General features: G+C 48.6%; 6 protein-coding genes across 8 annotated transcripts; all 6 read left to right on the top strand.

Annotated features, from left to right (window-relative positions):
• The first annotated feature begins 4,229 nt into the window (after positions 1–4,229).
• LOC6588601 lies at positions 4,230–5,758 on the top strand. The gene has a single exon (XM_002013597.2). The coding sequence runs from the start codon at positions 4,294–4,296 to the stop codon at positions 5,170–5,172; it is 879 nt and encodes a 292-aa protein (XP_002013633.2). The 5' UTR covers positions 4,230–4,293; the 3' UTR covers positions 5,173–5,758.
• A 1,768-nt stretch (positions 5,759–7,526) lies between these two features.
• LOC6588663 (serine protease gd) lies at positions 7,527–9,107 on the top strand. Its single transcript, XM_026987102.1, has 3 exons — positions 7,527–7,774; positions 7,832–8,003; positions 8,070–9,107. The coding sequence occupies exons 1-3, from the start codon at positions 7,562–7,564 to the stop codon at positions 9,032–9,034; spliced, it is 1,350 nt and encodes a 449-aa protein (XP_026842903.1). The 5' UTR covers positions 7,527–7,561; the 3' UTR covers positions 9,035–9,107.
• Positions 9,108–9,631: 524 nt separating this feature from the next.
• LOC6588597 (serine protease gd) lies at positions 9,632–11,550 on the top strand. Of its 3 annotated transcripts, XM_026989130.1 has the most exons (5): positions 9,707–9,741; positions 9,791–9,941; positions 10,014–10,182; positions 10,251–11,022; positions 11,081–11,550. In XM_026989130.1, exons 2-5 carry the CDS (start codon positions 9,888–9,890, stop codon positions 11,487–11,489), a joined length of 1,404 nt encoding a protein of 467 aa, XP_026844931.1. In that variant the 5' UTR covers positions 9,707–9,741; positions 9,791–9,887; the 3' UTR covers positions 11,490–11,550. The 3 variants fall into 3 exon arrangements, with proteins under 3 accessions (XP_026844944.1, XP_002013631.1, XP_026844931.1); XM_026989143.1 differs by lacking the exon at positions 9,791–9,941 and having other exon boundaries at positions 9,632–9,741; XM_002013595.2 differs by having other exon boundaries at positions 9,668–9,941.
• Positions 11,551–12,403: 853 nt separating this feature from the next.
• On the top strand, positions 12,404–13,497 carry LOC6588627. The gene has a single exon (XM_002013594.2). The coding sequence runs from the start codon at positions 12,404–12,406 to the stop codon at positions 13,376–13,378; it is 975 nt and encodes a 324-aa protein (XP_002013630.1). The 3' UTR covers positions 13,379–13,497.
• A 253-nt stretch (positions 13,498–13,750) lies between these two features.
• LOC6588591 (transmembrane protease serine 9) lies at positions 13,751–15,935 on the top strand. Its single transcript, XM_002013593.2, has 4 exons — positions 13,751–14,036; positions 14,257–14,422; positions 14,490–15,222; positions 15,292–15,935. Exons 1-4 carry the CDS (start codon positions 13,827–13,829, stop codon positions 15,707–15,709), a joined length of 1,527 nt encoding a protein of 508 aa, XP_002013629.2. The 5' UTR covers positions 13,751–13,826; the 3' UTR covers positions 15,710–15,935.
• A 518-nt stretch (positions 15,936–16,453) lies between these two features.
• LOC6588624 (brain-specific serine protease 4) lies at positions 16,454–18,721 on the top strand. The gene is made up of 4 exons (XM_002013592.2): positions 16,454–16,735; positions 17,177–17,342; positions 17,406–18,156; positions 18,211–18,721. Exons 1-4 carry the CDS (start codon positions 16,526–16,528, stop codon positions 18,632–18,634), a joined length of 1,551 nt encoding a protein of 516 aa, XP_002013628.1. The 5' UTR covers positions 16,454–16,525; the 3' UTR covers positions 18,635–18,721.
• Positions 18,722–19,383: the final 662 nt, after the last annotated feature.

The raw sequence follows: 19,383 nt of genomic DNA, 5'->3' as shown, positions 1-19,383 counted from the left end.
AGGGCAAGCGTGAAAACGATGTTGTCCTAGTACTGGTAGCACCAGGACCATCACTCGACTTTTTCCAGCTTTGCAGGAAAACTTTACTCAAGTTGCGGGAAAACTTTTCCGCCTCAGGTTGCACATTCGACTCACGGCCGGCCCACATGGCGGATGACAAATGTGCCCACTGCTGATTCGCAAATCGCTTCCTCCGACCTGGACCATTAGAATAAAGCAGAGCTGCAGCATGACTGAGATGGGCTTGGGGTCCGTGCTCTGGGGCTCCACTCTCGACACCCGAGGTGTTGGTAATCTGTTCTCCGGCCTCGATTATTGTTACGGCTGTGCGCTGTGTGCGTTGCCCTCGAGTGTCATAATAATTAAATGGAATTAATGCCAAGCCAGCCAGAAATTCATCACGCCCACAATCAGTTGCGTGCCGCACTCGCTTTGTTATTCAAGGTGGCAGACTCATTTGTAGGCCAGTCCGGCTACGGGTCCTGCTTCAAGAGCATCTCTTGCGGTGCCTGTGAGCCATTGCTTTGTTCGTTGCCTTTGTTTTCCTTATGGATTCCTGGCCTTGAACTAAGGATAAGGATGCCAAGTCTTGCTCCGGCTTCTCTCTCTCTCTGTGTCTCATAGGGAAATCACACCCTGATTGTGGGTACTGGAAAAATTCCTTGGGAGCTTTTCTCGTGTGTGTGCTACCTTGGGTCTCGCTGCCCACGCCGATGTGGAGGCCATGTATGTATGCTTTATGGCTCATACCCGATTCCCATTTCTGGGTCCCGAATAAACAAAAATTGAATATTTAAGCTGGCGTTTCGGTCTACACTTATTTATCAATGCCAATAGCTCGCCTCGATCCCAACTATGATTCATGAAGCGAAGATTTCCTTCGGACAAATTGCCTCCCGATGGGTCTTGGGTCCACTCAAAAGACTTTACAATTCCAGGCAGGAATATTTTAATAAATTAATCAAAGTTCCTGCGTAAGAAACGAAAAGGTACAAGACCACCAGGAAACTTGAAACCTAGAAAAGATAAAGTACAAAAACACGAACACAGTGGAAATTCCGTAGATGTGCAGATGTGCAAACCGCAGAAGTTTTGTATACGTTTCAGACAGCCCCTTTAATTGCCAGCAGTTCTTGCATACAAAGAGAATTCCCCAATCTGCCATGTCACTCAGAAACTCGACTTTGGTTGAGTGTACAACAATATGCACATATGTATCTCTAAATAAATGTCTGCATGTCTCCTTTGTGTTGGAAAAATTCCAGACAGTTTGAGCTGAGCTCCGACAGTTGGAAAATATTACAAATATTGAAACCAGACCGTACCAGATGCTTTTAATACGACATTCACCCACAGATACACTGGGAGAAAAAACTGCATTAAGTCTAAAGGTATTTTTAAAAGTAAATAAAAAGTAGGAGATGTTTCCAATAAAGAGCAGACCCTTGTAGAATAGTTCTTAATATTCAAAGTATCCTTCGTTTGAAAACTTGTTCTTTTCAGCGTATTTCAAGAAGAACAGCTGTAAGCGTGTGTTTGCCTGGGTGTAATTGTGTGCACTTGACTGAGGCTCTGATTTATGTACTAGCAAAGAGCCGCATACGAGAACATTGCACTCGAATCCCCGAATCAATGATTGATGGCGGGGCATTGGGTACATCAATCATGCGTCGCACGCCTCAGCGATAATTTGATGGATATTCAATAGTCAGGCAGCGGTGGCGTGGCTCCTATTCGCCCTGTGACATGCCCTGAAGTTTATACATTCGAAATGGCACTTTGGTTTCGGTGGCAAACATTTCAGTTGCAAAAAATTCGGAGGTGAACATTTTACATGCACAAATGCTGGCTTTTGATTATTTATGCAGTTATGCAAGAACCTCGAACCTCGACACGAGTTCAAAGTGCATTCACTGGTTTCTGCGGCTGGCTGTCGCTGCTGCCAAGTCAAATGCATAACCGAATAAAGTTCGGGCTCAACTTGGTTTACCCGTTGCTCGTCGTTGAGTCCAAGGGTGTACGTATACTTATTCGTGTGAGTGTGGCATACGGAGTCTGGTTTTCCATTTGTTCTTCGAGGCCCTTTCGAGCTACAGCTACAAATGGGGTTTTTCATGTAGTCTTCTCTGATGCACAGGTAGAAGGCCGTTGAAAATAAACACAAAGTGTTGTGGCATTCACCTTTTGAGGCAAGTTTTGCGAAACTGCTGCCCGCAATGAAAATCTCTTTGGCAGCATTGAACTTCACTTAGATAATTTTCTGCTGAATAGCGGGTATCCCCTAGTCTTAACAGCATCTAAACCACTCTCAGATTTTCCAAGCCACAGTTTGGTTTATTTTTTCCTTTTGATGTTGGGGGGCAGCTCTCCATTTGTCGAATGCTTAAAGCCATTTGAAAATGATTGGCTTTTATGTCAATAAGCGTCTCGGTTGCCCTCACTTGTTTCTGTGCCATTTTTCCTGTTTTTAGTCCCGCTCTTTGCCATGGCTTATTTTTTTGTACTCTCAAGTTTTTCATTCTTCTGCTTTCTGTGTTCGCGATATTTTCTGGGAGTCTTTCGACTGTGTCGTTATTTAAGTGCCCCAATAAAATACAATAAATATACTCATAAATTCTTATACATTTATATCATGTGTACATATGTATATATGTTAGTACATCAGCGTTTTTGTGTAGCTTGCAGCCAGAGGAAAACAAAAAGTTGTCGCGTTTTAATAGACCAAAAAAGAGAAGAGCCAATTTTTTTGAGACCCCCAGCTTCTGGTCACTTAAAGTTTTTATTTTCCCGAAAAGGGAGCTTAAAATTTCACTTTGATATCTCGATGGCGGGCCTGGCAGAGCAGCTGCCAGAGCCCTGATGCCATAAATCTTCGAGGCCGCATCCTGCCCCATGTGTGGAGAGGAGCCGTGGAATTAAATTAAAACGTGTGCCTCTGCTGCTCCAATTTTCACACCGCAACACAGCTCTGAGGTAGAGAGTTTTTCCAAATCAAATTTGCAATAAGTTGTTAAACATCGAGGCGTAAAAAAAGCATTCGTCACTCATTTTTTGTGTGTGCATAAATCTAAATTCAAACCTTTTTCGGGTTGCGTTTTGTTGCTTTTGCGTTGCCAAGTGGCACGCACAATTGATTTATGAAAATTTATTGCACACACGCGGAAGACCCAACGCACACTCCTAAAACCATCCACACTCTCACACACAGACACGAGTTTTCCGTTTGATTAGTGCAGGCGCCCAGCGATAGGCAACAATTTCGTTGGCGAAATTCAAGTCTGCCACGGCAGCGGCAATAAAATCAAAGCCATAAAAGCTAATGAGCCCGAAAACTCGTCGTCGTTGTTGTCACAGCCATCTCCACCCGCCAGCTCTCCCTTTCGTCCACACAACAGAATATTTAATACATGTACATATGTATGTACATATACGAGCATGCACACTCGAGAGCGCCTGCACTCTTTCATCAAATCAAACACGAAACAATCTTGGCCCTCCCCCACAGTACTAATAAAGTGCAAGGATATAAGTATTATACGTGTACGTGTAAGTCTTACCAAACTTGAGACTTAAATAATGGTTGAAATCGGCTAAGAATAAGAAATTTAAATTGAGAAATTAATATTTTCCCCCTTTTCATCCGAATGTTTTAAGGTGGTTAAGTCTCCAAGTAATGGGTATCCTATATTCAATACATCAGATATTCTGTTCTTACTTGTTTCAGCTCGGTTTAGACCATAAAATGATGGCGATCGACGGCTACCTACGACAGGGAATGTCATAAAATTTACGCAAATTGTTGTTTTTCCTGATTCCGATTCCCGATGCCGACGTAGATGCCTGATGCTTGCTTACCGTTATTGCCTGTGAGTGTGCATAAATCGAGCCAAAATACAAACAGAAAATATATGTATGGGAAGATCCGAAGAAGGCCATGCAAGGGATTTATGCACTGATAATAAAATGGAATTGTTGCCCATACACTGAGAGATTTAGGATTGAACAACGGATAACCATAACCATATGTGGATAAATTTGTAAATTGTCCAAATAATTAATGAAAGTATCTTTGGGTTAGTGCGGCGACCGTGCTTCTATTACATTCCACCTCAATGTGTGAAAATTTCATACCCTCTTGAAGTTTTTCTCGGTGTACACCTGCCTTAAAGCAGACTGACACTTGTAGAACACATAAGTAGAACTAAACTCAAACAAAATCCCACCGTCGAGCTAGACACATATCGTAAACATTTGATCCCACAAAATTACAAATAGAAATTCCAAGTGGACGAAATGGAAACCCACCATAAAGACTCCTCGAAGCAAACAATGGGCAGCTCCTTCTTTAACGACCTGTGGCCCCAGCTGTTGGAAGAGAATAAGTGCCACATTGAGAGCAAGTCAGCTGCCTTTTTTGAGCCCCGCCAACCCTTCAATGAACTGCACTTTCACTCCTACCTGGCGGATGCGGGGTATCCTGACTACGAGTCGCCCCACGAGATGCGCTGCTGCGAAGCTGCCAAGAGACAGGAAGCCGCCGAGGAGGAGGCAGAACTGGCGGCCAATGCAGAGACCGAGGGAAGGCAGGACGCTGTCAATGCCGATTTCAAGCCACGCGGCTCCCAGGCCATCCGGCGCGTGGACAAGATGGTGGACCATCTGCGGGAGGCGCAGGAGCGCCGCCAGAAACTGGCGTACGCGTTCGCCAACCGCAAGTATCCCTGGACCATGCAGACGCCCAAGCACGAGCTGAACTTCGAGATGACTTCCGAGCAGAAAACTTGTTTCGTGCTGCCCATGGAGAGGAAAATCCTCGATGAAATTCACGACCACGAGTGCAAGCTGATGATCATCGATGTGGGCAAGGATGTGGAATTGAAAGATTGCCACCGCTGGATAAAGTTCCGGCCGTATATTCAAATGTTGGCGGTGGTGCGGACCAGTCAGATGGAGCGGTGTCTCCAGCTGCTGGGTGTGTTCCACACCCTGGTGGTGGAGGAGAGCGCCGAGAACAGCTGGCACGATGAGCTGCATGCCTCTCTGTACTCTGGACTGAAACAGGCCAAGAGACTGCACATCCTCAAGGCTTGTGGCGAGCCTTTCCTGTTCATGTTTTCGCGGTTCCGTGGGATTTGTACCTGCGATACCTATGCCGTGCTCCGCCGCCTCTAGAGCTACACACAAACGCACTCGTGGAGGCGATTCTTGGTTTCCTAATTTGAATCGACTCTGATTTGAAGTGCCCCGGTTTCCTGGCAGCGTTCGCTCCAATTAGGCGTCCCACATCGAGTGCAATCGGACGCACTTCCGCCCCCCAGCCAGAGCCAGACCCGGAGCCGGAAGCACTTCACACCTCAATGTTGCCGGGAATGTGCCAGCCAGCCGTCGAGTGGTGTCAAAATGCCTCCGTCAAACTGCCAAAGCCGGGTGCCCGGGTGCGATTTATAATTTTATTTGCCAACAAAAAAGCAGCGAACATTTCGCGCCAAATCTCAACAAATTATTACAAAGCTTTGCCAACTTGGAACTGATTATAAAAGTTGCGAACAACAAGAGGGCAAACTGGGAAACCCTGCCAGGGAAAATTGAGTTTAAGAGTGTAGGGACGAGGATGATGTGGGGGACTCGGATCGAAGGCGCTTTTCCTCCTGGCCTTACTTTTTTGTTTCGCTGGCAAAAGTTTCGGGCGAGTGCGTTGTCGCTACTTACAGAAGTACACAGGCATCATTTTCAATAGACATTCGCATAAACCACCTTGCATTATGTTATTAAAAGTTGCCCCAGTCGCAGTCCTGCCTTATAAGAGCCCCAAGTTTTCTTCTAAAAAGTATTTGCAAACTAGAGATGGGCACAGGACTCAAATTTATAAAAGGACTCTTTTCGTGCGGTCTCGGGCCTAAGGTTAGAGCGCAAAAGGACCCGAAAGTCACAAAACATACCATGCATTGCAATACAGCATATTCTACTTATAATTTATATCATTGCTGCTCCTTTATTTGCATTTTGTTGCCTACTAAGTTTTCGTACACTTAACGTAATTTCCAGAAATTCGGTTTTCGGTTTTTAGAAACCACCAGACCAGCCCCGAGTTTATATTGTACTCTTCAGTCACTTTAATATTATCTTCAATATTACTGCGGCTTGCATGCATTTGGTTCACAATATTGTACACTGAATACTACACATTCACAGTGACTTTTCAGCACCATTAAGTTGTGAATGTTAAATGTAGAATAAATTCTGAGAAATTTGGGTAAGCTTCTACGCTCGATGGACCGCAATTTATCAAGAATTTACGTGCACAAATTATTTGGCAGTCATTTCATATTTGCGCACACAAAATGTAAACATGTATATATATGTAATACATACTTTGTGCTACATGTGGCGGTATGTAGTACATTCTATTGAATAAAATTACAGCATTTGAAAACTTTTGACACCACCGTCTATATTTCATCAAAAGCTGATTATTTTATAATTATGGAAATTTCCACGGGCTCTAAAATTTCTGTTTCGCGTTTTTTTTCGCTTTGGATTTAGGGTTTTTGGATTTTTCCATTTAATAATGGAGTGCATTTTATGGAGCTCATATCTGACCGCCGAATAATTTTTGCACATAGGTTCAGACGGTCCATCATCGGATTTGGTGGCCCGTATATCGAACATTTGCCATTCTAGGAAATCCGAATAAATTTTGAGAATTCTGTCAATTTTCTGGGTATGAAAAGCTGTTATAAAAAAGCGAAATCTTATTATTACAACCACGGTTACAATTTTCCCCAACTGTTGTGTTTTTCTTCTTCTTTCTAGACAGTGTAAGATTTTCGAATGAAGTTGGCGATTGAATTCTGATTTTATTATGTGTTTACAACCCTTGGTGATGGCTTCTTCTGGCTGTAATTGGCTCCTGTCACTGCAATTATCCCGCTTTCCATTAGTTTATCCCAATACCTAAGTTTGTCCCTGCAATATGCAATGATTTTGACTGTCCGGCTTGCTTAAAATATCAACGGGCTTACAATATGGCTTCATGAATCGGCTGGACTGGGTCTCATATTGGAGGCTTCCATTATCGAGGCGCATCTATAATGGAACACATTTAAACAGCAAACACCCTGTTCCGGAGATCGGCGACCAACTCTGACGTATTCGCAGAGCGAGACCAATTTCGATTTCGAAACGGAGGGGAAACAAGTTCGGGAACCAGTGTTCTCAATCCTATGAATTTGCTCAGTCCAAAGCTTCCCTGATAAGCTGATTGAATAAGAATATATAAATAAGTTGACCCCCGCTGGTATTTGAGTATTTTAGTCTGTGAGTATTTGAGTATGAGCACTGGGCAAAGCCCGCTGCCAAGCGGGCCAGCGGCGGGAAGTTCTACAACCTCGAGAGAGCTAAGAATCGCTGGAGAGAGATTAATATGATTCTCTATCTAACGGACCTGATGGAGAGTGCATTGAAGCTCGTTCAAGCGTTAGTCGCGAAAGTCGTTTTGTAAGTGCAGCCAACAGTTTCAGAGTTAGTACGCGCTGTACCCTAATCAACATCGGTTCTCGTAATGGCCATAGCACCGGTGCCCCTGCTGTTTGTTTGTCTTGGGCTGTGTCTGGGAACGGCCTTGGCACAGACGGTGCCGTCCCACAATTGCGGGGACCTGTTCACCTATATGCGTCGAGGGGATGGTTCAATCATAGGTGTTTTTACACCCCTTCAGGACGGCCTCACAAGTCTCGATTGGAGCGTTGTGTTCACGGCGCACGGCACTAGTCAGGTATGCAGATGACTAAATTCCATTATCAATATCAACATATATCATTCCATTCCGTAGGCGCATACTGTGAGCAGCATGGGCGGGTATCCCGACAAACAGCAAGCATTCGAAAAGATGCGAAGTGGGGGTAGGGGGCAGGCCTTTGTGAGCTTCCAGAACTACGGCAACGAGCTGCCCAAGCTGATCAAGGTGGAGCTCAATGGTCACGTCTATTGCAGTGCCTCAGATTGTAAGTAGGATTTATGGGGTTTTCTCCACACATGTGCTGATCTGTTCCTATTCTCCGACGTCACAGATGATGCCCCCTCCAGTACAATGACACGTGGATGGAAGGCGTCTGTCACGGGCAGTAGACCAAGTGTTCCTGTGACGATGCCCCCGCGCTTCACTTATAGCTCGCGAGCACCTACCAGCACTGGCAGCAATCCATTCCTTAATAGATCCAGAACGGGAACGCAGGCTTCAGTCGCCCCACGAACTGATCCGGACTTTGCGGAGTGCGGCGTGGAAGGTTTTGCGGCTGCCCAGGCCGGAGGGGAGGTCATAACCAGAGGTCGATTCCCCTGGCTGGGTGCCCTCTACGAAGACAACGGCCCAACGCTGAAGTACAGCTGCGTGGTATCGTTGGTGTCTAAGCGTACGGTGATCACGGCGGCTCACTGCATCCACGGAAAGAAAGCCCTGGACCTTTGGGTCTATGTGGGACGTCATGACCGTAACACGCATCCCGAGAGCGGAGCCACACTGATCCGTGCTTCGAGTACGCGCACGCCATCGCAGTACGACGGCAACCCAGTGCCCGACTCGGACGTGGGTATCGTGGTGCTCGACACTGAGGTTGAATACACAAACTACGTGCGACCCATCTGCCTGTGGACATCGCGCATGGGACTGCCAGCCAATGAGGGCGACATGGGGGCCGTGGCCGGCTGGGGCCTAGACGAAAATGCCGTCGAGACGCGATACCCCAAGGCCGTAAATGTCCGCGTAGTGACCCGGGAGCAGTGCCTAAGTGACATGAAGCGTGCGGAGGACTTCATCACTCCGAACACTCTATGCGCCGGCAACAGCAATGCCCACGGACCCTGCCTGGGCGACTCTGGTGGTGGTCTGATGATCATGCGCAACGGCCGCTGGACACTCAGGGCCATCGTCGCTCTGGCGCCGCGGAAGGGATTGATCTGCGATCTCAGGAAATATGTTATATACTGTGACGTTGCCAAGCACCTTACATGGATCGAAAGCAACATAGTGCAATAGAACTGGACTGGAGTGAGTGATGAGTGAGAGAATAGATAAGAGATTAATGCGAAATAAACAAGTCTCAATCGAATTCGAAGTGTAGTTAGATCTGTTGAGTGGACATTTGAAATATGAGAGATGTGATGTGCTCGTGCAAAAAACAATACTCAGACGTTTTTTGTTTGCATAGCAATACCCACGTTTATTATACGGTGGGGGGGTTTCACTCAAGAGCAGACGATCTGAATGGTGTGGCTGGTAAGGGCACCAGGGGTCTATGGGACTGACTACACGGGGTTGCAAATGGTACTATTTACACATATCTATATCATATCATATATCATATCATATCCATATCTATATCTCAAAGACTTGAATCCTTAAAGTTTTGAATGAATTTTCGGTTCCACATACTCGCATTTGTTCTACTTGTAGCGATATTTTTGTTTGGGAACCTAAATATATGAATATGTTAATCTGAATCACGGGTATCATGTAGTCGGATTGCGCGACTGGGGCGCTTGTTGTGTGTCTTATTGGCTCTGCACGATGCGGAATTTCCAGTTTACTCAGTGACTCAACAACCCGTACCGAGAGCGGTAGCGGGAGATGGTGCTGAGACTGAGCCCGAAGCTGGGGCTGTTTTATTTATCCATCGACGCTTGTCGCGTGCGCAGTGGGGAAAACGGATCCAAGTCGAACTGAAGTCGATATATTCTGGAAAGGTATGGGGCTGAAATTAGCCATAATTGTGTCGTTAATAGCGTTGGCCAGGTGTCAGCTTCTGCCGGAGAACGCGTGCTCCGACTACTTCCAGTACGTGAACGATGGCTTCGAAGGCCTCCAGGGGGAGGTGACCCTCCCGAGCGTGATGCGGGGCCGCAACCGCATCGACGTCCGCCTCACCCAGCGGGGGGATCAAGATGTATGGTGGATTGCTATAGCCGTCTCCAGCTGAAACACCGACTGATTGCTTTGCCTCCTTCGCATTCCACAGCCCTCTTCCGTTGGCACTCTGCGGCCCTATCCAGATGAGGAGGCTGTCCGCTCGACTGGTGGACCCGCGAAATTTCGGATTAGTCTCCGGCCGGACCCCTCCACCCGTCTACTGCCCAAGCTGTCTCGCCTCTCCTACAACGATCTTCTGCTTTGTTCGGCCAGCGAATGTGAGTATTCAGCACACTGGTGGTTGGATCAGACAGAACGAGTATGACTCACGTTCATTGCTTTTTAGATGGGCCCCCCAACAGCTTCTTCAATCGCTTTTACGAGATTCACGTCAGTGGACAGTCGCACCGGCCGCTGCGGCCGCTTGATCCCTCGTCTGTGTTTGGTCTGTTCCCCAGGGAACAGTCTGGGTTGGAGGTGAATACCCTATTCTACGGCACGCCCACCCAAACTTCGTTTCCCTCCTGGACATCGGTATCGTCCGGAGGCGCTGTGTCTCCCGACTGGCCCCAAACATGGCAGACTCCAGCTCCTGCACCTGCACCTGCACGTGCTCCACCACAACGTCCACGAGCCACTCCAGCACCTCCTGCAACGACTGTTTTCTGGCAGCCGCCAGTACCACCACAAGTAACCACCACCGTCAGAGCTCCATCGCCGACCCGCGCCCCCAATCGATTCAATCCCCAGCCCGCCTCGACGCCGGTTGAGTGCGGTCGCGAGGGCAGGCTCTCGCCCTTCATACACCGCGGAAAGGAGTTCCCGAGGGGGCAGTATCCTTGGCTATCGGCGATCTACCACAAGGAGTCCCTGTCCCTGGCCTTCAAGTGCGGCGGCTCCCTGATCTCGGCCAGCATGGTGATCACGGCCGCCCACTGCGTGTACAAGATGCAGGAGGATCGCGTGCTGATTGGAGTGGGCCGCTACGATCTGGACGACTACAACGAGGACGGGGCCGAGATGCATGATGTGAGGCGATTGCTGTGGCATCCAGAGTTCTCCACACGAGTGGTCTCCGATGCAGACATTGCTCTGGTCACCATGCAGCGGCCCGTAACGTATGCTCATTGTGATATTCTTTCGACTTGATCTCTGATATCTTATTTCGTCTTCCAGATTTAATGACATCATTGGCCCGATCTGCTTGTGGACAGAGAAGGAGAGTGAAACGGTCACCAAATCCGGCTTCATAGCGGGCTGGGGCACGGACGAGTTTGGCAACTCCAAGACCCAATATCCGCGGGTTGTCGAAGCCGAGATAGCCAGTGCCACGGACTGCATCAGCACCTGGAAGGCGTCGGCTGTCACAGAGCGCACGCTCTGCGCCGGTAACCGGGACGGATCCGGGCCATGCCTTGGTGACTCGGGCGGAGGCCTGATGATCCGGCGGGACACCCACTGGGTGCTGCGCGGCATAGTCTCGCTGGGCGAACGTGGAACCTCCGGACGGTGCCAGCTCAGCCAGTATGTGCTCTACTGCGACCTGTCCAAGCATCTCACTTGGATCAACGAGAACCTAAGTTGAACCTGCAAAGAAGCGTGAGATTTGTATACCATAGATTAATAAACCCTAAGACACAACACAATCCAATATTTTGGTACCTCTGGTCAAACCCGTTTACCGAGTCGCATAAGCTTCTTTTCGCTGTCAGACAGACTATTTGTGTTTGGGAATATTAAGTATTAAGTAATCCAATCAGCTGGCAGAACGAGTTTTCGATCCGTCCCTTACTCTCACACTGTTTATGCGGCACGGTTGTTCAGTGTTCAGCGCCACTGAGCACTGGGTAAACTAATCCATCCATCCGTAGTCGCACTTGCCATCATGCAGTGGAGTGACTCGGTGCTACTTCTCATCTTTCTATGGACACTATCCAACAGACTGCCGGAACGTGTCTTTACAGATGACTTTTTAAATACTTCACCAACGTATTTCTCGATGAAGATCACTGAGACCATTGTAAGAGTGGTTGAGGGAATATTCCTTTACCAACGCAACGCACTAGGTGCACACAGGCACCAGTGGTGGAGGTGACACAGTACAGCATTACTAATATCCTGGCAGAGAATGGAACCTGGATGCTGCGGTTGTAACTCGTGCTCATGCGGGACTAGACAGATCACCTGTTGATGGCTCTCAATCAGTATTTTCATCGATTGTCTAATCTACTAAGGGATACGACAGCTCTGAACTAACTCAGACGTTATCTTGAAAAAAATATGTATGCAAAAAAATGGTTATCCTCTTTGAATGTGTTGTAGGGAATCGCATTTCTTTCTATTATCTGAATATTTATCTTCTGACCACGTGCTGTCTTGCACTGCTCGTTGATATACTGCAGTTGATCAAATATTTGAGAAAGAGTGATGTATGCCTTGAGGTAATCGATCTATATAAGAACTGGGCAATACTAAACCTCTGGTCAGACTGTTGGAGCGATGAAGTGGAGCAGTTCGTTGCTGTGGCTGGCCGCTCTCTGTGCCAGTTATGGCGGCATCTGTGGCAGGGATCCGCGTGCTGATCAATGGCAGGATATGTCTGAGTTGGGAAGACAAGTAGAGGAGATCATCCGCAATGAGATGAGCAGTCGAGCTACTTCCGAAGAGATCTGGAACAATCTGCACACCTCTTCCAATGAGGTTATTCAACGGGCTGGTTTCGTGGCCATAAATCTGGCTAATAAGGTGCAAATTGCCATCACAGAGTTGATTGCCAGCTTTGTTGAGAGTTTAGGCAATGCACTGGGTGAATTGCAGTCCTTTCTCCAAAAGGAGCGCAATACATACAGGAGCCAGGCTTTGCAGGATGCAACGGGGATGCTAACCGAACTGAATGCTGTCATCCTCGACCTGGAGGCTAGCCTGGAGAGAATCAGAGGGCAGCAGGCGAACAACGATCAGTGGGAGCTGCAGACAGCGGAAGAGTGGAAGCTCTGGGCCGCAATCCTAGTGTCAAGTGTGAGGGAATCTACAGAGGGTGCGGGTACGGGCACCTCTAAGGCCAAGAACATCACCCAGGGTCTCAACACACGCTACGGCCTCCGCCTGCACGCCTGCCAAGAGGGATTCATCTGGGCCCATACTCGATTTAACCTTGAATTGCAGGAGACACTTGAGATCGCCCAAAACTCAACCGATGTCTTGATCCAAGCTACGGTAAATTGTCAAGTTGTTGGGGACGAGTGCCGCAATGCCGTAAGAAAAGCTCTCAAGGGTCTCATAGAGGTGCCTGTGCAGCTTGACAGATTTCGGGATATGGCCGAACATTTGCTGGTTTTAATTGAGGAGAGTAATCAGTGCTTGTCGGAAACATTGCAGGAATACGCCGGGCAGAGACTCAAAGTGGAGAGTGAGCTGCAGGACATCATCGAACAGTACGGGAATACAGTATCCCCAGAGACAGTAACAGAATGAGTTGGACAGTTAATTAGTAGACTTCTTTGCCAAATATAAGTAGGATAATATTAAGCAAATACTATGTTAAGAGCAGCAAATAAATATCGCATATCAACGAAAGGCAAGCCTTTTAAAGGTTTCCCAAAATTGGAATAGATTATTTCCCAAACCTACCTCCCGCAGATCTCGATGAATTTATCATTGGAAAATCGTAAAGGAATTCCACGCGCTTGCATAATTCCCATCTACAATGCGGTTCCAACTCAGACCCAGACTCAGAGTAGAGCGTAATAGATTGTAGCTTTGAGTATTTGTACTCAAAGTACACCTAGAAAAGTGGGGCTCTCCTAGATCGTTGGAGATGAAATAGGCACAGATCATTTGCTAGCCAGCGTTCATTGAGTGAGGTTCGATTGTGGTCGAGTAGATCGCAGAGTAAGACAAATAAGTAACGATTACAGCTGAAATGGGGAAGCTCCTGCTGGTGTCTGGAATTATCATGACGATGTGCCTCGGCCCGAGCCTTGCACAGCTGCCCGCGAATGGCTGCTCGCAGTTTTTCGAGTACCAGGGATATAACAGACAGTACATTGGCCTGGTCACAGTGCGTCACAATCCGGTGGTGAACAATCACACGCTCTTCCTGGAGTTCTCGCAGTCCGGATTCTATAACTGGGTAGGATGTCATCCCTGATCTCGGGCTTAGCCCCAACTTTATTCAGTGGCATTTACTTCTCTTCTTCTCATTCTCTTATCATTTAATGCGTTTGCGGTTGTGTTTTCCCCCTTTCATTGGCAGTTAATATTGGCTTTGCAAACACAAAGCAATGTCAATACTGTTGTAAACAAGATCCGAAAGAGAACGAAATCATGACATTCTCTTTCTCTTCATTTAGGAATTCGTGGGCAACGTTGCCATAGTGACTGATGATGAGACGGTCAAGACTAATCTCCGTCTGGGCTGGCCGATCCAGTATCGTGTGGACTTTCCCATTCCCAGCCAGCCGCCCAAGGTCACCAGCATCAGGGTGGACGATGTGGAGCTCTGCGGTAATAATCAATGTGAGTAAGGATCTACCTGTGATGCTAGGAAAGTAATTCTTATACGTAAAGTAAATGGCTCTTTCAGATCCTCCACCGAGAACAGCCATACGGCTGTCGCACACAGTCACCACCTCAATCTCCCCGCTGTCTTCTTCTATTGGGCGCAGCACGGTTCGTGCTGTAGATGCAGTCCAGCAAGTCTGGCCCCAGCTACGGCCATCAGCTCGTCCACCAATCCGAACCCCATCTCCAGTACGGCCTTCATCTCCAGTACTGCCTGCAATTGAACCTCAGAGTGGTTTCAACTACGAAGAATTCTGGGCCCGCGAACAGAACAGCACTCAGCGGCCGACCGTTAATCGTGAACAGGACAGGGTCAGCACGCAGACCATAACACAGAGTGCACCCGCGAATAGTTGGCCCAGGACTCCTCCGCAAACCTCCTCCAACAACATTGTTTGCGGCCGTGAGAGGACCGTGACCACGCCGTTGATCTTCCAGGGCACGCGATTGGAGCGCGGGCAGCTGCCCTGGCTGGTGGGACTCTTTGAACGTCGCGAGAGTAACGGCCCTATCTTCTTCTGTGGAGGCACTCTTATATCCGCCTCCACTGTGCTGACGGCGGCTCACTGTTTCCGGCAGCCAAACCGTGATCTGCCGGCCAGTCGCACGGCCATCTCTCTGGGGCGCAGCAGCCTGGACATTTTAACGGATGGTGAGTTCCGAGGAGCCTCCCAGCTGCTCATCCACGAGAACTACCAGATTAAGCAGTACACGGAGGCGGATCTGGCGCTGGTCAGGCTGGATGAGCCCGTCAGGTGAGTTCACCTTGTGGTAAATTCTACTCAGAGATTCCACTGATCCACTAACTCCACTCCTTCTTGCAGCTTCAGCGACTACATCGTACCCATTTGTCTTTGGAGCACGAGCAACCGCATGGATCTGCCGGAGGGAGTCAGGTCATATGTGGCAGGCTGGGGTGCGGATGGGGAGGGCAATGGAAACACGGACGTAGCCAAGGTGACTGACCTCAGCATTGTGTCCGACTCGAACTGCACCCTAGAGCTGCCCCATATCCTCGTCCAGCCGAGCACCCTGTGCGCCAAGAAGGTGGGTGCCGGTCCCTGTGGCAGTGATGGCGGTGGTCCTCTGATGCTTAGGGAGGACGATGTCTGGTTACTGCGCGGCGTCATCTCCGGCGGCATAAGGAATACTAAGGAGAACACCTGCGACGTGTCCAAGCCTTCCGTTTTCACGGACGTGGCCAAGCACATCGACTGGGTGCGCAGGAACATGTGGAACTGATCCGAAAAGAACTGAAATCGAAGCCAAATTATTAATTTTTCCTGCCTTTTGTGAATGCAATGACAATTAACTGAGAAGTGACAAATTGTTGGAAGACCCAAGCAGAACCGTAGCTTGATTTATTGAATTTAAACTCGCATCTACGCAACGGGTAATTCAAGTCTATCAACCATTAATCATAAAGTGAAATAAAGAAACAAAACCACGAAATGTGTGTACACTACAACCCTCTTTTTGCTGGTAAATTTCATAGGGAATTCATATAAAGGCATATTTTTGGGAGCTACAGTTGCTGGGAACTGTTCTGGCTGGATTCTTTGATAGCTAGTGGCATCTATAGCAAGTTCCTTGTACAGATTCTAAATCTTGGCTTAATTATTTGATAGCTAGTGGCATTTATAGGAAGATTCTAAATTCTAAAATTAAATGGAAACTCCTCTGTGAGGATTATACAGTTGATTTCCTCATTCATCATGTTGGAAATCCACAAAACCTTTAAGATAGAGTACTCGTAAAATCAAGTGGCCCCATCCAAGGGGCTTACGACATAAACGGAGAGAGAGAGAGAGAGAGAACGCCAACAAGCTCTGTGTGGGGCTGAATATTAGCTCCAATCGAATCTCATTATCGATCTATTCCGCCAGATCGTTCAGCTAGATCGTGCCCCTAACTATACACACAAATCATTCATCGCTCGACTCTCATTGAGTGCGGTTTCGGTATCGGTACGACTTGTGACCTCGCGTTTTGTGCGCGACTTTCGCAGTTACATTATTTATTTCTTTCCTTATAAATATTTATTGGATCGTATAAGTTATGTGTTCGCTACAACTAGGTCTTCTGCTGGCTCTGCTTCAGATCTCTCTTAACTGGGGACAAAACCTACCGTACATTGCCTGCCCAGAGCTGTTTGAGTACTTGGCCTATAACCAGGAGCATATCGGGCACATAAGCCTGAAATTGGATTCCTCCATTGTCGAAAATACACTCCGTATAGAGCTTTCCCAGCCAGGTCGACATACCTCTGTAAGTTTTCCCTTTCCAGCTGTTGTTTTGTGTGCTCTCTTATCATGCATTGACCTTACTCTCAGATGGGAGCGTGATTTTCCCCTATCACAATTGCGAACTCAATGTTGTAGTAGATTTTCATGGGAATTGCATGCCTGATAAGGCCTGTGGGGAAACCCCCCAGTGCTGTCACTTGATTTTCTTCCGTTCCGTGTCGTTCCGTTCTGATCTGTTCTCTCCGGTATGGAACAAAGTTGTGCGACCGGTTTTTACTACAGACTAGTATTAAGTTCGCCCGAGCCTCAGCTGCTGTGCTGTCGCTGGTGCTGTTTTGGATGTTTGGTTTTACCAGTTGAGTTATGTTTACGAAGATGGGGGATCTCACGTCGATTACAACTGTTGACGACATCTATACGAGAGCAGAAAAATTATGACGCGCTTTCTTTGCATCTCTTTCAGAGCTACCCCGGGGACCTTAATCTTCTGGAGAATGAGGAATCGGTTAGGTATCGTCTGCAACACAATGAACCCATCAACTATCGCGTAGACTTCCCCACGCCAGGTGTTGTTCCAAAACTAACCATGATCTCCCTCAACGGCCAGGTGTTTTGCCGTTCAATGTCATGTAAGTGGGGAACCATCTTTCCATCTATGTCTTCATCTGATTCGTTTATTGATACCGATGCAGATGGTCCTCCTAGTACGAAACTTTCGCTATCACACACCCTGCGTTCCACAGCGCCTTTGCTGAATATCCTGCCACAAGAACCAGAACAAAGGCCTCGGCGGCCACAATTTTCACAACAGCCGCAACAGCCACAGCAGCCGCAATACCCGCAATACCCTCAACAGGCTCAACAGCCGGAGGAACCAGTGAGAATACGACCCCAACCTCAGCCTCAGCCTCAACCCCAACAGCACCAAGAACCATTCCGACCACGTCCAGGACCAACGCCAGCACCACAATTTATCCCAGAACCGACTGCAACCACCACACAGCGACCCACAGCACCATCAGCATCTCGACAACGACCATCAGGAAACAGGCCCCAGACCCTGGGACAGTTGAACGGAGTCTGTGGCAGGGAAAAGCCCGTCAGTACGCCGCTCATCCACTTCGGGCAGGTGGTGGAGCGGGGACAGCTGCCCTGGATGGTGGCCCTGTTCGAGCGGGTGGGCAACGAATACAACTTTTTATGCGGTGGCACCCTTATCTCAGCTCTTACCGTGCTCTCGGCGGCCCATTGCTTCCGCTTCGGCACCCGCAATCTGCCCGCCTCTCGCACGGCCGTGTCGCTGGGACGCACCACCCTGGACCTGCTGACGCCAGGAGTGGGAGCCCGGCGAGCAGTAGCCGAGCTTGTCATCCACGAGCAGTACAACCCCAGTATCTATACGGACGCGGATCTGGCGGCGCTCAGGCTTTCAGAGCCAGTGGAGTAAGTGTTGCAAGACAGATCCTTTAAGCGTAATCTTAACAATATATATTTCAGTATCGGCGACTATATCCGACCCATCTGCCTGTGGAATGATAACTATTTGCTCGACCTTCCATCGGGCCACAAGTCGTATGTGGCCGGCTGGGGAGAGGATGAGCGGGGCAACAGGAATTCTCGGATCGCGAAGATGACGGACACGGACATCATCACGCAGCCGGAGTGCCGGGGGAATCTCACATCCGAGAATGTGCGCTTCGTCACCTCACGCACCATTTGTGCCAGTAATCGGGAGGGAGCCGGTCCCTGCAATGGGGACTCTGGAGGTGGGCTGATGCTCCAGGAGTCGGACATATGGCTGCTGCGCGGAGTCGTCTCCGCCGGACAGCGGCTCAGCAATCGTTGCGACCTCTCGCAGCCCGTGATCTACACGGATCTGGCCAGGCACATCGAATGGCTGCATACGGTGATGTGGTTCTGAGGGGTTTCCCCAGAAGATTAGTGAATAGCTTATATGAATCCAGTGCCAAAATAAACGCTAGCCTAGTTTTTTACATTAAAATTGAAAGATTGCCTCCTCGACTTGTGGCTCTGTGCCAGCGGCAATTTGTCAAAAGCTGGAAATTGTCGCCCATTTGGATGCGGTTGCGGCTGTCGTCTGCTAATGAGACCTAATGGAGGCACCCGGTCGCCAATCGCAAATCGCAAGGCGCAAGCAATGCTCAAAAGCCGCGCACTGTATAAAAGTCGCGCCCTGTATAAAAGTCGCGCCCAGAAAGTGTGCAGAAAGTCGCACTGCGAAATCGCACCAAAGTCGCGCACAAGAAAACGCAGAGAAGTCGCGCCTAAAACGCTTCTATGGCACAACAGGTGATTGTTGCGCTCTTACCCCAGTTTACTCTCCCTCCCGCTCGGTGCTCTCTCTCTCCCTCTCTCACTCTCTCTATGGAACAAAGCTCTCTCATGGATGCGCGGCGCAGATATTTCGCCTGTGTTATGGCACATCCTGTTGAATGAAAATTGTCGGCTCCGGCTCCGATTCCGGCTCTGACTGCGGCTCCCCTTCTGGCCTTCTGGCATTCAGTCGCGTATGAAAACGATTCGAAAGTTGTTGGATACTTGGCGGCACTGGCCAAGGAGACACATTGGCCCGACGCTCGTCTCTGCTCCGGCACGGCCAGTCGTGCGTGTCCGGACAGTCGACGTTCAGACTTCAGTTCGCACGGTTCG

Source organism: Drosophila persimilis, unplaced genomic scaffold, assembly GCF_003286085.1.
Source record: "Drosophila persimilis strain 14011-0111.01,24,50 unplaced genomic scaffold, DperRS2 tig00000000-arrow-pilon, whole genome shotgun sequence".
NCBI lineage: Eukaryota > Metazoa > Arthropoda > Insecta > Diptera > Drosophilidae > Drosophila > Drosophila persimilis.
Note: the sequence above shows the minus strand (reverse complement) of the source record. Positions and strands in the feature narration are given on the sequence as shown.

Bases quoted from the DNA above. Each gene is read 5' to 3' on its own strand.
- LOC6588601 (XM_002013597.2), top strand. From the start codon at position 4,294: ATGGAAACCCACCATAAAGACTCCTCGAAGCAAACAATGGGCAGCTCC.
- LOC6588663 (XM_026987102.1), top strand. From the start codon at position 7,562: ATGGCCATAGCACCGGTGCCCCTGCTGTTTGTTTGTCTTGGGCTGTGT. The intron at 7,775-7,831 runs GTATGCAGATGA...TCCATTCCGTAG, and splicing joins CGGCGCACGGCACTAGTCAG to GCGCATACTGTGAGCAGCAT. The intron at 8,004-8,069 runs GTAAGTAGGATT...CCGACGTCACAG, and splicing joins CTATTGCAGTGCCTCAGATT to ATGATGCCCCCTCCAGTACA.
- LOC6588597 (XM_002013595.2), top strand. From the start codon at position 9,744: ATGGGGCTGAAATTAGCCATAATTGTGTCGTTAATAGCGTTGGCCAGG. The intron at 9,942-10,013 runs GTATGGTGGATT...CGCATTCCACAG, and splicing joins CCCAGCGGGGGGATCAAGAT to CCCTCTTCCGTTGGCACTCT. The intron at 11,023-11,080 runs GTATGCTCATTG...TTCGTCTTCCAG, and splicing joins ACCATGCAGCGGCCCGTAAC to ATTTAATGACATCATTGGCC.
- LOC6588627 (XM_002013594.2), top strand. From the start codon at position 12,404: ATGAAGTGGAGCAGTTCGTTGCTGTGGCTGGCCGCTCTCTGTGCCAGT.
- LOC6588591 (XM_002013593.2), top strand. From the start codon at position 13,827: ATGGGGAAGCTCCTGCTGGTGTCTGGAATTATCATGACGATGTGCCTC. The intron at 14,037-14,256 runs GTAGGATGTCAT...CTCTTCATTTAG, and splicing joins AGTCCGGATTCTATAACTGG to GAATTCGTGGGCAACGTTGC. The intron at 15,223-15,291 runs GTGAGTTCACCT...TCCTTCTTGCAG, and splicing joins AGGCTGGATGAGCCCGTCAG to CTTCAGCGACTACATCGTAC.
- LOC6588624 (XM_002013592.2), top strand. From the start codon at position 16,526: ATGTGTTCGCTACAACTAGGTCTTCTGCTGGCTCTGCTTCAGATCTCT. The intron at 16,736-17,176 runs GTAAGTTTTCCC...CATCTCTTTCAG, and splicing joins AGCCAGGTCGACATACCTCT to AGCTACCCCGGGGACCTTAA. The intron at 17,343-17,405 runs GTAAGTGGGGAA...ATACCGATGCAG, and splicing joins GTTTTGCCGTTCAATGTCAT to ATGGTCCTCCTAGTACGAAA.